Source organism: Pseudorasbora parva, chromosome 22 (assembly GCF_024679245.1).
Source record: "Pseudorasbora parva isolate DD20220531a chromosome 22, ASM2467924v1, whole genome shotgun sequence".
NCBI lineage: Eukaryota > Metazoa > Chordata > Actinopteri > Cypriniformes > Gobionidae > Pseudorasbora > Pseudorasbora parva.
Genome location: NC_090193.1, coordinates 34,793,246 through 34,810,441, shown reverse-complemented (window position 1 = coordinate 34,810,441; position 17,196 = coordinate 34,793,246). Strand labels below are relative to the sequence as shown.

General features: G+C 37.1%; 3 protein-coding genes across 6 annotated transcripts; 2 read left to right on the top strand and 1 right to left on the bottom strand.

Annotated features, from left to right (window-relative positions):
* Window positions 1-1,580: 1,580 nt before the first annotated feature.
* Window positions 1,581-3,546, bottom strand: snrpe (small nuclear ribonucleoprotein polypeptide E). Its single transcript, XM_067431213.1, has 6 exons — window positions 3,473-3,546; window positions 3,329-3,383; window positions 3,002-3,028; window positions 2,117-2,179; window positions 1,893-1,971; window positions 1,581-1,783 (listed from the first exon to the last, which is right to left on the bottom strand). Exons 2-6 carry the CDS (start codon window positions 3,380-3,382, stop codon window positions 1,728-1,730), a joined length of 279 nt encoding a protein of 92 aa, XP_067287314.1. The 5' UTR covers window position 3,383; window positions 3,473-3,546; the 3' UTR covers window positions 1,581-1,727.
* Window positions 3,547-3,879: 333 nt separating this feature from the next.
* Window positions 3,880-7,529, top strand: yod1 (YOD1 deubiquitinase). Of its 4 annotated transcripts, none has more exons than XM_067431649.1 (3): window positions 3,880-3,944; window positions 4,639-4,863; window positions 4,943-7,529. In XM_067431649.1, the coding sequence occupies exons 2-3, from the start codon at window positions 4,656-4,658 to the stop codon at window positions 5,638-5,640; spliced, it is 906 nt and encodes a 301-aa protein (XP_067287750.1). In that variant the 5' UTR covers window positions 3,880-3,944; window positions 4,639-4,655; the 3' UTR covers window positions 5,641-7,529. The 4 variants fall into 4 exon arrangements, with proteins under 4 accessions (XP_067287750.1, XP_067287752.1, XP_067287753.1 ...); XM_067431651.1 differs by lacking the exon at window positions 3,880-3,944 and adding an exon at window positions 3,950-3,970; XM_067431652.1 differs by lacking the exon at window positions 3,880-3,944 and adding an exon at window positions 3,951-3,970 and having other exon boundaries at window positions 4,731-4,863.
* A 4,636-nt stretch (window positions 7,530-12,165) lies between these two features.
* On the top strand, window positions 12,166-16,775 carry zgc:158258 (uncharacterized protein LOC791186 homolog). Its single transcript, XM_067431475.1, has 3 exons — window positions 12,166-12,998; window positions 14,213-14,414; window positions 14,506-16,775. Exons 1-3 carry the CDS (start codon window positions 12,807-12,809, stop codon window positions 15,630-15,632), a joined length of 1,521 nt encoding a protein of 506 aa, XP_067287576.1. The 5' UTR covers window positions 12,166-12,806; the 3' UTR covers window positions 15,633-16,775.
* Window positions 16,776-17,196: the final 421 nt, after the last annotated feature.

Genomic DNA, 17,196 nt, shown 5'->3' with positions numbered 1-17,196 from the left:
CTAAAATGCAAGTTTGAGCCGTTTTAACTGACATAGCCTATCTTAAATTAAGTCCGTGCATTGTTTTGTCTCAAGATGCACACCAGTAGGTTAATGTTTTTTTCCCCCCTTCTTCTTCTACGGTATGTTCCTGAAAAGTTCTAATTGAGGCTTAATCTAAGCCCCGTCTGTGAAACCGGTCTTATAATTGCTAAAGGCAATACGGTAAGTAATCTTTTATCATTTATTTTGCCGCAAATAATAAGTTTCAACAAGCTCTCGTTGAAATGGAAACTTATTTCCGCCAGATAAATAGATACAAAAGGTAATTGCGACTTTTTCTTGCAATTCAGACTTAATATCTTACAAAAAGCCAGAATTGCGAGATTAAAAAAAGTCTCAATTAGCCTTTTTTCTTTTCTTTTTTACTCGGTGGCAGAAAGAGCTTCTACACTTTGGACAGCTGTTTCTATGGTAGGCTAATACTATTAATCACCTGCTGTTTAACAACTAGCTGTTTTGGTTAAAAGCCTCTGTTAACCCATTTAATCCCACACGTAACATTTGTGACCAAAACGAACTTTTGAGTTTGAAAGGTCAAAAAAAAAAAAGTATGAGTTTATCATTTGTGGGCTATACATGTAAAATGCTCTTACAATACTGTGTGTGCTCTCTAAGACATTTTAACAAACACTTTAAGCGTATTTGGACAAATAAAAAGTACAATAAAAGGTGTATAAAATGCTAACTTACAGACCACCTTAACTTTTCACCATTTAAAATCAGTCCAAATTTACAGCAGTCTGTAGACAAACTAATGCACTGCCCTCTAGTGGTTACGAGGCGAGCTGCAGACACGCGTGTCAAACAGGGCATTGCACGCAACAAATCATACTCCCTACAACTATTACAATGATCGTCTTTTTAAATGATATAAACTACATAGAACCATATCCATGAGCAGTCCTGTTTGAGAGCACTAGTGTTCAAAGTTTGGGGTCAGATGTTTTAAAAAAATGTATAGTTTTTCTTTCAGTAAGGATGCATTAAACTGAACAAAAGTGATGTTTGTGTTACAAAATATTTGAAATATATTTTTTTTTAATTCATTAAAAAAAAAAAAAAAAAATCCACTAAAATATTAGGCAGCACGACTGTTTTTACCAAACACTGATAGGAAGACATTTCTTGAGCAGCAAATCATCATATTAGAATGATTTCTGAAGGATCATGTGACACTGAAGACTGGAGTAATGATGCTGAAAATTCAGCTTTGATCACAGAAATAAATTACATTTTTAAACATATAACATGTAAAATATATACATTTAAATACATTTTGACAGTAATTTTAAATTGTATTTTTGATCAAATCAATGCAGCCTTGGTGAGGATAAGCGACCTTGAAAATGTAAAAAATCTGACTGACCCCAAAAGATTGAAATGTATAATTTTCAAACTGAAAAAAAAAGCTACAGGTCAAAAGATAATACAAGAACTTTCAGAGAAACATAACTTTATATGGCAGACCAAACCTAAATTCATTTAAATTATTTCAGCACTTCCCACTCTTCCTAAAAACAGCAGTCAGAAATAGAGAATAGAGAAAAAAAATGTTTATTTGGGGCAATTAGAAAAGGAAAAAACAAGTGTTTCCACAATTATAAGCATGGGTCTATAATCAAAATGTTGACGAATGAAAAAGTAAAATCAACACAGTAATATTTAGAAGAACTCCAAACAGACGATCAATTGGCCACACTCTGCAGCAACGTGATGTTGTCTCCTTTCAACATAACCCGTCCTATTAACAGAGAGAAAAAACGTTTTTCAAATCTTATCTTCTTTACGTCAAGTGAACTTTATTTCTCCGAAACGCACAACTCGCCACCATCTCAAGAGTTCACACTTACCCAGGGGCTTCCTGTTCTTGGTCTTCATGTGAACCTCCTCTGCATCATCCAAAACCAAATTCATGTACTCATCAAATCCCTTGAAATGTAAAATAAATCATTGAGTCACATACTGTACGCCTGCAAGATATTGTTCACAAGTTCATCTATAACAGATGAAAATGAGCTGTGGAGAAAATGAGATGCATTAACAGTAAATTTGAGAGCGGTTTGTGTTTACTCACAATGATGCAGCCCTCTATCCGCATGTTGACCTGTTCGTAGAGCCATACCTGGATTCGAGAACGCTGTAGGGAAGGGGAAACTATCAGCATCTAGTCATTTGGATTTTGCTTTTATTCCAAGCAGTTTAAAGAGTTAGTTCACCCAAAAATGAAAATGGTCATTAATTCCTCACCCTCATGTTGTTCCGAAACCGTAAGACCTCATTCATCTTCAGAACACAAATGAAGATATTTTTGATGAAACCTGAGAGCCTAAATTTATAAAGCTTCATAAAATTAAGGTTGAACCTCTATAGTCACCTGGACTATTTTAACAATGTTTCTGCTACCTATCTGGGCCTTGAACGTGTTAATTAAACTGCTGTCTATGGACGGGTCAGAGCTCTCGGATTTCATTTTTTATGAACAGAATTTTAATTTTTGGGTGAACTAACCCTTTAAAGTACACAAATACAGGGACAGTCTTACTGAGAGTGTCTTGTGTGCAAGTTGTTTCCACCACAGAAAAATTAAATAGGTCAATTGCAATTATGAGAAAAGGTCAGAATTGCAAGGGGGAAAAGACACAATTACCTTATTTATTTTTTATTCCATGGTAAAAACACTTTCCAAAAATAATGTATAATTATAGTCCATCCATTGTATATCATATGACGTGGATAAATATATAAAGGCTGCAGGTAACAGTCCAAACAATAGATAACAGAATGAAGTTGATGCTTCACAAATGATAATTACATAAAAATATGGAGAAAACAAAAATACATGGCTCAGTCATATGATTGAGCCCCGTATTTTATTTTCTCAATCTTTTTACTTAATTATAAATATATTTTGTACATGTAATTTTAAATGTATAGGGAATAGAATCAAATTTGAACTTACATTCTGAAGATACCTGAAAATAAGGTTCTGATGGTGCCATTAAGGAAAAAGACAAATATAAACAGTAACATTATACTGTCATCCAAAATCTGACTCTTATCACTTTAAAAGCATTTAACTTATAACCGATCAGCAGACCCAAAACATGGCTAAAGCAAACATCTCATACATTGTTTACATAGTAACTTATGCATTCTTACGAGGAGATATAATTAAACAATACCTGATTCATTATAATATTATTCAACCTAACGTTAAATATATCAACCAAAATAATACAAAGGAAAGTAACGTTAGCCGATACAGTTCTGCGGTCTGAAAGGATACAATGGGCTGCACCATGACCTTCTGGACCTTCTGTCCTTGTCCTCTGTACGCCATTCTTCACAATAATATTCAGATATAATTAGAAGAAGTGATTCATGTAAAATTAAACGTAATGATTATTAGCGCGGCAAACGAAAATCTCACGTTGGTTTCTGGTGTTTCAATGGCGGTGCAGTTCCGGAAACAGAATGACGCACAAAAATAACTCGTTGATTGTATGTTACGCCGCTTGTGGTCGGGAGAGACATTACAGACAGGTTGATTCACCTTACATAATTAGAATAATACATTATTTACAAAAACAGATTTTTTTAATATATATATTTTTTTATATAAAAGTAAAAATAACTTTCGCGTTCGCTTTCTACGTATAATTTTACATGTATCTATGTTGTGCCATTGTTTTTTTATTTATTTAGTTAAAGCACAACTATTTAATTTAACATATTAATATATCAAGACTGCTAATACTGCTTGCAATTTTTTATAAACAGTTCGTTAGCAAAAATAATCAAATTTGACGTATGCGTTTTGTGTTGTTTTCATGACGTTTCGCACAGAGTATGTGACGTGTTTTCCGCTTGGTCAGTGTTGTTGTTTTAAAAGGCGCTCAGTGGTGAGTGATTTTGCATCGAGCCATAAGTAAACACCCGTGTTTTTAAAACATATTTCTATTTCTATTTAAAGTGTATGTTTACATTGAACAATTGTAAAATTATAGGTGATTTTCTTATATATCAGTGAAGGGTTTTGTAACGGTGTATGTAACTGTTAGCCTGGCTAGCAATTAGCATAGCTTAGATTGCTGTCAACATTGACATTTATATTATTAAAACCCACTCGTCCTTAGATGACAAAACAGGTTACAAAGCTTTAAATTAGTAATATATATATATATATATATATATATATATATATATATATATATATATATATATATATATATATATATATTATTTTGTATAGCTTTTGTTTTTTATCAAGTAAGTTAACCCAGCACAATCTCTAGTGATATTTGTAATGCCTTTAATATATTCATTCATTCTATATTTAAGTATTTATTTTGTATTATGCATTCATATACTGTATAAACCATTATAAAAAACTACCAAACTACCAATGCTTTACACATATATCTATATTTTCAGCAGTTGCTCTGTTTGAATACTTTTCAGCAAAGAAACTGGAAAACAATGGTGTGCCTTTAAAGTGTGACAATTATTGTTGCATATGGTCAGTATTATTAGGCCAAATTGTAACGGCTTCTAACTTCATATAAATTTGGTTCACGAAAACCGTTCTGTGTTCAGAACTGAACAGGTACAGGATGCTACGTCTGCGTTGCAAAGCCAAAAACGGGACCCATCTGATGCAGGGCCTTACACACCAATCTTGTGTTCAGGAGCTTAAAGATAAGATTGAGGAGCTAACAGGAATACCATGTGATGTACAGAAGATCATGGTAGGCTATCCACCGTCCAGTCTGGATCTACGCAATGGGGATGCCCACCTCCAAGACTACCCGATCAAATCAGGTTTGACTTTTACTTGTTTATAAATCCATTCATGCACATGTGTTCTGTGTGTTGTTCATTGGTATGTTTACTGTTCCAGGAGACACATTGATTGTAGAGGAGGAGAAGAACAAACCCAAACCCCAAACGCAAACCGCTGTGACCAAAGGGCCCAGTTTTGACCTAGCTCCTGTACTCGAGCGCCGCGTCGTCCCTGCCGACAACTCTTGTCTGTTTACTAGTGTGCACTACGTTATGGAAGGGGGTGTGTACGACCCAGCCTGTGCCCCTGAAATGCGTGGGCTCATTGCACAAATCGTAGCCAGTGACCCCACTGCGTACTCGGAGGCGGTGTTGGGTAAGACTAATGAGGACTATTGTGCCTGGATCCGCCGAGATGACACGTGGGGAGGCGCCATCGAGGTTTCGATCCTCTCCAAGTTCTACCAGTGTGAGATTTGCGTCGTCGACACTCAGACTGTGCGCGTGGACCGCTTCGGCGAGGATGCGGGCTACACCAAACGAGTCCTGCTTATTTATGATGGCATTCATTATGACCCGCTCCAGAAAGCGATGCCCAGTTCAGATGTTCCCGCACAGACTGTGTTCTCCACCACCGATGACATCATTCTGGCCCAGGCCCTGGAGCTCGCGGACGAGGCGCGGAGAAAACGTCAGTTCACGGACGTCAACCGCTTCGCTCTGCGCTGCATGGTGTGCCAGACTGGCCTGGTGGGGCAGAAAGAAGCAAGGGAGCATGCGAAGGAGACCGGGCACACCAACTTTGGGGAGGTGTAACGCTCTCTTCGCTCTCTATCCTTGAAATCACCCCCACCTTTGCCGCGTCACTGCCACGCCACCTGACATGGTACCCGCTCTTTCACTGCTGCCTGTTCCAGCTTGGTACAGTTCTCTACCTCACATTGTCTAGCGGCTTCAGGAGACTTTCACGTGATGAGTTCCCAGAGAATTCAGTATTCTTTCGACTTTGGTTTACTTTTGAGGTTGAAGTATTAAATTGTGCTAGTGTTTTTGAGTCTGTTGCCTGACATGATGTACAAAGCCGTCTCTTCAAACCAAATTTGAAAGGGATCCTCCACTGATTTAAAACCTCAAGTTTGTTACAATGATTATAACACTAGTATTAGGGTGAAACGCATCCAGGTCATATTTCATCCCAAAATCGAAGGAAAAAATAAATATTGTGTGTGCGTATATTATATATACACACAATATTTAATATATCTCTTCTGACACCATTCAAGTAATATTAATAAAAAAAATTGCATTGTGATTTTGATTTTCATGACAATTAAGCACATTTCCCCCCAAAATTCAAATTTGATTTATTTAAATTGTATAGTATTTATATCATAGTATTGATTGTTGTACTGCTTTGCATTTATGCTGATTTAATTCATTTCAGTCATTTTTAACTGTAAACTGTAATAATTTAGTGTGAAAATGTCATGTAAATAATGCAATTATTTAAAACTGTTTCTTTATGCGAAATATCACTTTTTTTTAAATTTTGGTGTCAAATGTGACCTAGACATCAGATTCACCCATAACCTCATGTTCATGCTTTTCTGTTGTCTGCAGCTCAAAGATGTGCGGAAGAGATGTGTGAGTAACATCCATTTGACAACGCTAGCTAAACTCTTAGTAGTATCTAACACATAATGAAACTTTTAATGGGTTATCGTATAATTAAGGCATAACAATTGTTCTTTTTACAAATTAACCATGTATGTTAATCTTTGCCGACATAAAGTGCTTATGGGTAGTATTTCAAAACAGTGGAGCACAGCTAAAGACATGCCTTTCATGATGATTTAAACATGGCATTACTGTATTTATATTATCTGTCTTTTTAAGGTCATACGCACAGCTTCTGAACAATCGATGGCACTACATGAAGTCTTATGTTCACTGGCTCCATTGTACCTGTTACTTGAAATAGTCACAGATCAACTGTGTTCCTGAATCCTCAGTATGGTTTTTACACATTTTGATTAAGCTAGTTATCTGGAAAGTGTGGATTTTAAATTGAAGTGGAGAACAATGGTGCTGATAGTAGAATCTCACTGAACTACTTTGTGAATCTGTAGATTTTGTTTTCTTTTTAAGGGCACTTGTGTAATTTCTGCAAATGACCACACAAGATTGTTTTATGCAAATGTGTTTATTCTCTCTTGAATGACTATGACATATTGTTAGGAAGAGTGATTGTAGTGACTTTTGGTTTGCATTTTAAGTGGAGAAATATGTCATATTGAACTTTTTTTCTGCTTACGATATCGGAGGTTTAGGAACACGTTTAGTGTAGCAAAGTATCATAGTATTAGAGTGTGGATGAACTTTAGAGAGAAGACATCTTGTAAGGCCTGTTGATGATGTACCTTCTCAGTATATTTCAGTCAGGTACTATCCACGCTGTTGTTTACTTGTTTGCAGCCTTTTTATTTAGAACAAATGGTGCCATTGTAAGGCCAAAGGACTTTTATTTTTATTTTGCAGTGATTTTTCTAAATGGCCGTGATCAGTGTTTTACCTACTCTACGGTAACTCTAAGTGAAAAACTGCATGTACAACACTCATTGCTACAAAATCACTGGTTATACTGGGTTAATGATAAATAAACTTGAATTGAACTATATAAATATTCTTGTGTGGTTATCAGCTGTACTGTGTTTTATTTGATTTTATTAATAATGTTTACAAAGAAAAACATCACTACTATGTACTATTGCCAATACTTTAAAGATCTGTATAAACCTAACCCTAAGTATTACATTTTGCCAAGCAATTCATATTCCTATTTTATATAACTACAAATGATGTTTAGTATATAAGTCTATAGTATGGCAAGCTGTATTAGCTTAAAATATTTCCAGCGTTACTCATTGTAATTTTTACTGGTAGGAAGTAAGTTCACTTTAAAATGAAAATTACCCCATGATTTACCCACCCTCAAGCCATCCTAGCTGTATATGACTTTCTTCTTTCTGATGAACACAATTGGAGTTATGAGAATAAATATCAAACACTTCCAAGATTTATAATGGCATTGACGGGGTCCATTGAGGTTCAAGCTCAAAAAAGCACATCCATCCATAATAAATGTACTTCACACAGCTCCAGGGGGTTAATAAAGTAACGTCTCGCAGTTCAAAATGCTTACACTACGCTCTAGCAGACTGGGGCTAAAAAACAGCCCTGGACTTTCTCCCAAATAGGCCCATCATCCGGCCATTCGCCCCTAGCCGTGCGCAACACTAGCCAGGCTGTACTATGCCAGTGTAGTTGTAAGATTTGTTTATACTCGACGCATCCGCACAACCGTGAGGGTGTGTGCGGCAAAACTGACGTCAACGTGGAGTGCGCAAGACCGATTTTGCTTGGTGGAGTGCACGTCAAATTTTGCGTGCGGCTCCGCAACCGAATTAGCACGAGTTCCAGGCGAATCTGGCCGAGCATGACGTCTCATCACGCCGGCACCGTTTAATTGATTTATTGACTATCGCGATAGGCCTATGTTCATATTGCGTTATTAGACTTTTTTTTTTTTTTGCGAACGGCCCTCGGTTGGACGGCCGCTCTGGACTTTTCCAGAACGCACAGATTGTCAATGCGTCCCTGCGCTCTAGTGATACGTTGTGCCAGTCAAACTTTTTCCATAAGTTGAATATTGAAGGTGGTCTGGTGGAAGCTAGATTTTTTACTTTATAAAGTTTTAAATATATTTTTCTTACAAAACCACATCGATTCCGGATATTTATTAAAACACCTCTGATTGTGTTCATCAAAAATAATAAAGTCATATACACCTAGGATGGCTTCAGGGTGAATAAAACATGGGTTAATTTTCATTTTAAAGTAAACTATGGCCGTTAGAACCATTGTATATGGGTGGGACAAGACCCACCCACTTTTCTTTTTAAGACCAATGATATTGGACCCACTCTCTTTTACCATCTCTAATTAAGCTTATGTCTGTTCACCTACCCCTAACCGATAAACACTTTATTATTGAGCACGTTAGTTGCTTTATTGCCATTTTTAAAATATTTTCTTATTTTTTATTGAAAACAAATGCCTTTCCGATCTGGTGTGTGAGATTAGAGTGAGCTCGTCAAAAAGCGGATTCAAACCCGGGTCGATTTGCGTCAAAATGTATTGCCATGCGCTTTACCCCTACGCACAAAAATCTTCCGTAAATTTGTCTGGCCCAACCAGAAAACAAGGCAGGCTTTTTGCACTTAATGGAAGGACCCGTCCCACTCACATTTTTTGCTTCCAACACCCATGGAACTACTCATTTAAATTAGAGAGCTCTACAAATGTTTATAGTAAGAATTGAATTGTATAGCTCTCTAATTTAATTCTTACTTGTAAAAATGCAATTACGACCAGTAACTACAACATTTTGACTCCCTGTGCAAATGCATTGATGAAGTTAACAACTGGATGTGCCAAAACTATCTTCAGTTAAACAAAGACAAAACCGAAATCACTACATTTGGAAACAAAGATGAAATTCTCAAGGTGAACGCATATCTTGAGGCTAAAGGCCTGATAACAAAAAATCAAGTCAGGAATCTTGGAGTGATTTTACAGTCCGACCTGAGTTTCAGTAGTCATGTCAAAGCAATAACTAAATCAGCATACTATCATCTGAAAAATATTGCAAGGATTAGATGTTTTGTCTCCAGGCAAGACTTAGAGAAACTCGTTCATGCTTTCATCACCAGTAGGGTGGACTATTGTAATGGCCTTCTCACTGGCCTTCCTAAAAAGACCATTAGACAGCTGCAGCTCATACAGAACGCTGCTGCCAGGATTGTGAGCAGAACCAGAAAATATGACCATATCACACCAGTCCTCAGGTCTTTACACTGGCTTCCAGTTACATTTAGGATCGACTTTAAAGTACTATTACTTGTTTATAAATCACTCAATGAGCTAGGACCTCAATACATCGCAGATATGCTGATTAAATATAAACCCAACAGATCACTCAGATCAGCAGGATCAAGTCAGTTAGAAATACCAAGAGTTCACTCAAAGCAAGGAGAGTCTGCTTTTAGCTATTATGCCAGCCGCAGTTGGAACCAGCTTCCTGAACAGATCAGATTTGCTCCAACAGTAGCCACTGTGCGTTTACTGAATGAGCTCTGAGCACTGTATGTCCGACTGATTGCACCCTATTTATCTCTTTATTCTTTTTATAATTGTTTTAGTTTACCTTTGTTCTTATCTCTGGTTATTGTTTATTTTATATGTTCTTTTGAGTTGAATATGACGAGTGAAAACTGGGTTTGATGGAAATAGTAAGTTTGACAATAAGGTTTGAGTATGTGTAAATCTGTGGAGGGTATGAGGAGTGAGTAAGGGTTTAACAAGAAGGTTTCTGAGTAAAAATCAGGGAATAGTGATTAAAATGGATGTTATGAACATGTTTGAGAAAGAAATGAATGAGAGGTGTTCTAATTAAGATGGTACATGTATGTAGGCAGTAAACTGAAGAATGTTTATTTTTAAATCAGACCATTATTGTGGATCTGACCATTTTATTTTATTTTATCTTATTTTTCTTATTTTTTTTTTCTTATTTTTTTTAATTACTATATCTTTACGACTGTTTTAACTATGCTTGTTTTTAATTCTTTATTCGTCCATATGGTATTCTTTTTTTTCTCATGCATTTGTTACCACTGTTTTAATTAATTTCTATGTAAAGCACTTTGAATTGCCATTGGGTATGAAATGTGCTATACAAATAAACTTGCCTTGCCTTGCCTTGCCTTGCCTTAAGCCAGCTTGCCATACTAGGTGATCCTGTATCTCGTTCATTAGGTTGTACTTAATCCTTGTAAATCTTAATGTATAATGACTTAATGGTGAGTTTGCGTAGGCCTAAGAGTCACTACTGGTCTGTAATAAGTATTAGTATCTAATAATGACTCCCGATTGGACTAGGACCTACAAAATGGATATAGTTAAATAAATAAATGTAAACTAATTGTCACGGTGAGACCAGGACCATAAAAATAGATAGCCTATAATTAAAGAAATAGGCTAAATGTTAAAACCTCTTGTCGGGCTATGTGGTGTGAAAACATAATGAATCCCAGTCAGAAACAGGATCAAATCAGTTCCCGTTGACGGGGATTAAACTAATGTTATTTTAAGAAACCCGTAATAACGCGATTAACTAGGATTTGCAGGTGATCCTCTTGTCACTCCTGTCATCATGTGTTTGTCATTGCAGACGTGTGCAAAGAAATGGTATTTGTAATTAGGTATATTTACGCATCTTTCATAGCCTAGGCCTAATGCCTATATCTTTTCCCGCCGTCATTCAATATCTAGATTTTAAGACGAACGTTGGTTTTATTCTCTAAACTCACCGGCCTGTTCTCTAATTGGCTGCTCCAGGAGAAAACGAAAATGATTGGTCGAAGATTTCCCTATGTACAGTAGGTTACTGAAGTACATCACCTCACACACAGTAACACTGACACTGTAGAAGCACGTGAACCTGCAAAGGTGAAATCCAACGCGTTTCTGATCTAAAGGTAAGCTTTATTAAGGCATATTTCAGGCTTCACACTGTATATCTATTTATGTCTATGAGTATTCTTAAGATTTTAATAAAAGCTGTTGGCAAATAAGGGATTTTAAGCAGAGCAGGATAGCAAATTAACTATTGGCCTACAATTGTAAAATAATGTGCTGAAATGTGTAAATTAATACTGGATTTAATTTAAAGCACTTGCTCTTGAGTTTTTAAAGTTGTTCTGCAATATTGATTATTTAATTAAAAGGACAGTTCACACAAAAAAATTAATTATGTCATGATGTACTCACCCTTATGTTGTTTCAAACCTGCATGAGTTTATTTAGTCTGTTGAACTAATAAGAAGATATTTTGAAGAATGCTGGGAACTAAACAGTTGACGGTAGCCATTGACTTCCATAGTAGGAGAAAAATACTACGGAAGTCAATGGCTACCATCAACTGTTTGATTACCAACATCATCTTTTGTGTTCAGTAGAATAAAGAAACTCATACACTGTGAATTCATTTCTTGTGTAGTCTGAAAGTGAGAACTTCACACACCCTTAGAACAGATAACAGTGTTCTTTATTGTGTAATACAGGCCATATGCCTAATAAAGTCTCAAACTTTATAATTTCTAAAGAATATGAATTCTCCAAGCTACATAAAAGACATTATGGTGTGTCAAAGTGCATTTTGGCATTACAGTGAACTAAGCATCTGATTAACACTACTGTATTATAAGAAAAAGGCCAGTAGGTTTATTATGTCTGTAAAAATGGACTTTGCCTTTACAGCCTTTGAGATATGGTTCACTGATGTGGTTAAAATTATTACAGCTCTTAAATATAATGATCTTAAAGCAAGTGTCCTACATGATGATAGCTTTATTCTTAATCTTAAAGCAATTGCCCCTTTATTATATCCACAAAGAAAACCTATTTGCTGTTATATTTGCATGGTATCACACAATATATACCATCACTGAAAAAAAAAATGCATTATCATCGTCTACGTCATATTGAAATTATGTTTTACATAACAACTAGTAAAGCAGATTGTATTGACGTTGTGATCTGTTTTTTATAAGATGAGAGTGGAAGCTGGAATACATAAAACCATTTCTAGTAAATAATAATAAAGAACTAAACATTATTAGCGTTATCTTTATACAAACCAATGATTCATTGTCTTCCATTCATGTCGGACTTGATCCAACTAAAGAAGCTCAGTTTAACGTCTGCTGTAATCTCACTCAACATGATCTGATCATTTAATATATTATACACAAAAAAATACAAATATAATTGCTGGCTCTTTTAAACTCATGACATTTTTGGTAAATTATTGTTTTTAATTGCTCTACAAATTTGCAAACTCTTGCAGTGTGCATATCAAGATGCTCAATTTGCATTTTTTACATTCTATTTTTAGGGGATATGCAGTAACGAACTTTGAATTTATATCAGAGTTATCATCATTTGCAATGCCGATACGTGACATGTGGCAAGATGGCAATGTCCATGACACAGTGGGAGAGATTGACAGTAATGGCAGCTGTGACAGTGTGGTCAGCTTCAACTCATGCTTTGTAAGACATACTTTTATTTTATGAATTTAAAGATATACTGTATATAATGTTATAATACATTTAAATCTACATCTTCAGTTATTTCTAGAAGAATTTGTGGATGAAACGTTGTTAAAGGGATAGTTCACCCAAAAATAAAAATATACTCTTTTTCTGGGGAACACAAAAGAAAATATTTAGAGTTTTTTTTGTTTTTGTTTTTTTGTCATACAATGAAAGTCAAAGGGGTTCAATATTGTTTTGGACACCATTGACTTTCATTGTTCAGACAAAAACAGTTACACATCCTTTACAGATGATATACAGGTTTGGGGTGGCATGAGAATTTCCATTTTGGGTGAACTATTCCTTTACTCATAAAACAAATTAGGCTGCTGTCATTTTAAGAAAAAAATTATGCATCCTAGCCTAGAAATCTAGATGCACCCTAGCGGGAGTGTCATCTAGCAACTCTCAATAGACTTCTGAGCTGGAAAAAACAAACTCTGGTCAGGCCAATCACATTGTGTATAGAGTCGGTGGGCGGGTTTAACATACGGCAGAGTTGCGGAGGTTCCACGTGCTACTTGTGAACAAAGAAGCTGGCGAACTGCGGTCTTTCGAATCGACTTTGGCCGTGACTCTGGAAGACTTGGAGTTAAGCTTTTCTCTGAGAAAAGAACAAAGAACGGCACTGAAGTCATTCTTAAGAAGGGAAGATGTGTTCAGAGTCTATGTTGATACACATGCATTGTCTTATGTTCACTTAAGACAGCCTACTACCCAGCGAGCAATAGCCGTCATTAACTATAGACCCAGTATAGTCAGGCCAAAATATACTTGAATTTGGTTACATGTAATTTCTGCCAAAATAACTTGCGAGGTGTATGACATTCCATCATATAAGCAAAGTCCAATTACAAGATATTTGGTTCATGTTCTAGATGACTAGTCTATTCTTATGCTATGGTTAGATGTCTATTACATTTTATACAAATATAAGTATTTGTGCCCTCGCATTGAACAAAGTTAAGGGAAAGCCATAATGCGTATCCGCTGACAGAAACACACATTACCCAAACCCTGTTTCTCTGTTTTATACGTTATTTTCAACAAACTATTTTATAGATGCCTATGATGAGCTTGTTGAACCATAGGTGGAGAACTGTTTTTTTACTTCGAACTGTTACACCACTATTGTGTACATCAAATATTATAACCCAGTTTTGTTTCAGAGCGATGAAAATCTGGAGTATCTCTCTGCTGAGGAGAAGGCTTGTCTCATGTACCTAGAGGAGACCATTCAGTCACTGGATATGGAGGATGACAGTGGCCTGTCCAATGATGAGTCTGATCAGCTGCCAGCTCGAGGAAATGTGGCTAACAAAGCGTCCGACCTCTCTGTGTCAATAGGACTCAAAAAGGTCCCAAGTCAAGGTGCGTTATACAGTAGCTCTGTAACTCCTTTAGGAGATTCTAACTCCTAACTCTTTCTGACAATACACTAAAATACATTTCTTTATTGTAGATGTGCCTAAACCCCAATTTGAAGGTCCATTGTCACCTAACAGCTTGGTGCAAAATGAAATTTTGAATTATATGGTCCCTACACCATTTGTCCTTGCGAACCGTAACTCGCAAATTGAAACCAGACCTGGATTAGCTGCATCCCAGAAAAAGGCAGAACCTAAAGTGGCTTCTAAAAGTGACCAGCTCCATCAAGGAGCTCCACGAGTTCCTTCAAAGGTCAATGAAGTTATGATGCCACCTCTGCATAAAATCAAAGGCGGTAAAGATACAGTGGAAGAACAACAAAATAATGAACGGCCAGAGAATGTGGCACGTAGAGGACCCCTTTCGTATGAGGCTCTGGTGAAGCTGCGCAAGAGTGCATCGATGCGGAAAACCAATGCAAATGAAGCCAAAACCGAAGAACAGCAGGTTCCTACAAATAACAATCTTGTGGAAAGCACCTCTGGATCCCAAACTCTTACTCAGACCTCACAGGCCATGACAAGTAGGGGCTCCAAGCCTGCTCCTCCACCTGTGGCCCCTAAACCTAAAATGAAAACCCCAATGAACCAGGAAGCAGCCTCCAACCCTAAGACTGACTCGACCATGCCTTGCTCTGGGGGCTTGACTGTAGATAAATTAATGAACCCAGAGAAAGTAAGAGTGGAGGCTCTTTGCAAGTTAGGCCTCCTCAAGGAGGATACACAGAGCCCAGTCTGTCAACAACTAAGCTCTCAATCCCCAGCAAACTTGGAGCAAAACCAGACCACAAGTGAACGTCTTGCTCCAAGTATCCCTGCAAGATCTGGAGGACAAATAAAACAGCCAATACAAAGTTGCAATCCGCTCCACCAGAGGTCCGCGAATGATCTTTCCACAGCTTCTTCACCTCCGAAACATGCAGATATGACTTCAACCGGGAAATCTGCCACACTGGAAGTTTCTCAGAATAAAAAGTCATGTTCCTCTACAGCAGAGAACAAGAACCACCTTAAAGACACTCAAATGTATGCTAATGATGCAACACCCAGAAAAGGGGCATTGCACGTATCATCTCATTCCAAAGGCATGAACGTGCCGGTTCCCAGCATCGGAAGGGATCGGAGAGAGGCATTGCGAAAGCTTGGACTGCTGAAAAACTGAGATTTGTTGACTGTATGCTCTCCAGCTTTTAAAGACAGTCATGAAACAGAAGTTGTGATTATCTCTATTGTGAGTGAAACGACTATTCAAACAAGAAAAAATGTTGGGCGGGACTGGTTGGTTTGCCTTTGCTGCGATCTCATGTGTGATCGCTCAAGGTGCTTTTAAAACATTGATCTGTTTGAACATCCCCACCAACATAGCAACATCAGCTCAACCAATGAACCAATCGTGAGTTTCGACTTTCTTGGTAGCACTAGTGGCACAGAAATTACACTCTTCACTTCTAGCAATTGAAAGGAACCAGCGTGGCACTTTAAAGGTGAGGTCACGTTAGCGAAATTTCAGGTAGGGAGATCACATGGGCAAACAAGTGCCATTGTCTATTGTCAATAGTGTTTAATGCATGAAGCAGCTCACACTTTCAAACCAAGCAGCTTATATTTGGTGAACACAGTGAACTCCCGATCACACAGATTTTTAACGAAGCAATGGTAAATGTGATCGCACCTTAACACCCAGATGCCTTTGCTTATTCAGTAATGAAGATTAAGATATACATGTGTGCTTTTCCAGGTGAACTTAAGTATAATTAATTTCGAACTGGTTGTAAGTAGATTAGCCTTAAATTACTCTTTGATCTTGCTATTGAACGCTTCAAATCTGTCTGTATGAATAAGCCTGTTTTACAAATCAGGTTTTTTTTCCAAATACAATTGCCTCCTGTATCAGAGACCGGTGAACCCGAGGAATCCTGTCTCGCAAAGATCAGCTATCAGTCAAACTCCTCATTTTACACGCGGCCAGTGAGATCTGACACAGCACTTCGGTGGATTAGTGCATTAACAGACTGGTGTTCATGTTACCCGGCCTCTCAGATTCATCTGTCATTAAAGTTCTTTATCTCGGAATGTGACCTGGTTCATGACTTACACTGAGAATGGTTCCCTCTGTTTGTATTGACTCAGTTAACAGTTGCCCTTTCACGGTTGCTTCTCTAATCGAATCCCCACCATAATGCACACGGAAAGCGGCAATAAGTTACGTCAATGTTTAACCATAGAACACACATTAATAAAGCAATAATCTCAGCTTAAAATGTCTCATTTGGTTTCTGTTTGTCTGGTTGCTGTGCTCTTTGATCAGATAGCAGAATATTATGCCTTAACTTTATCCAAGTCCAAACACTGCATTGCATAACCAATTATAACCTTGCAGGTGATATGCTTGGGGTTGATAGTGAAACTGGTGCAATGGCAATGCAATCAGATCAATTCAAATACACTTTATTATAGTCTGTGTACTGAGGTAACTACGTGGGTTAAGGTCAGGTTTAGGGGTAAGCTCAGGGTTACCCAGTTATTGTAATTATAATAAGTACATAGTATGTACATGGGGAACAGGACTGTAAAATAAAGTGCAATCCTACTGTTCAATATACATTGTGAACTATGCTAATGTTTTTGATTAGCCATCACAGAGTTTGTGAGTAGGCTGTTAAACATATCAAATGATACTCCGCTTGGCCGAGTGTTTTAATTACAGTGATTACTGTCTGCTGGGC

Bases quoted from the DNA above. Each gene is read 5' to 3' on its own strand.
- yod1 (XM_067431649.1), top strand. From the start codon at position 4,656: ATGCTACGTCTGCGTTGCAAAGCCAAAAACGGGACCCATCTGATGCAG. The intron at 4,864-4,942 runs GTTTGACTTTTA...TTACTGTTCCAG, and splicing joins AGACTACCCGATCAAATCAG to GAGACACATTGATTGTAGAG.
- snrpe (XM_067431213.1), bottom strand. From the start codon at position 3,382: ATGGCGTACAGAGGACAAGGACAGAAGGTCCAGAAGGTCATGGTGCAG. The intron at 1,972-2,116 runs GTGAGTAAACAC...TTACATTTCAAG, and splicing joins GGATAGAGGGCTGCATCATT to GGATTTGATGAGTACATGAA. The intron at 1,784-1,892 runs GTAAGTGTGAAC...CTCTGTTAATAG, and splicing joins CAAGAACAGGAAGCCCCTGG to GACGGGTTATGTTGAAAGGA.
- zgc:158258 (XM_067431475.1), top strand. From the start codon at position 12,807: ATGCTCAATTTGCATTTTTTACATTCTATTTTTAGGGGATATGCAGTA. The intron at 12,999-14,212 runs GTAAGACATACT...GTTTTGTTTCAG, and splicing joins TCAGCTTCAACTCATGCTTT to AGCGATGAAAATCTGGAGTA. The intron at 14,415-14,505 runs GTGCGTTATACA...TCTTTATTGTAG, and splicing joins CAAAAAGGTCCCAAGTCAAG to ATGTGCCTAAACCCCAATTT.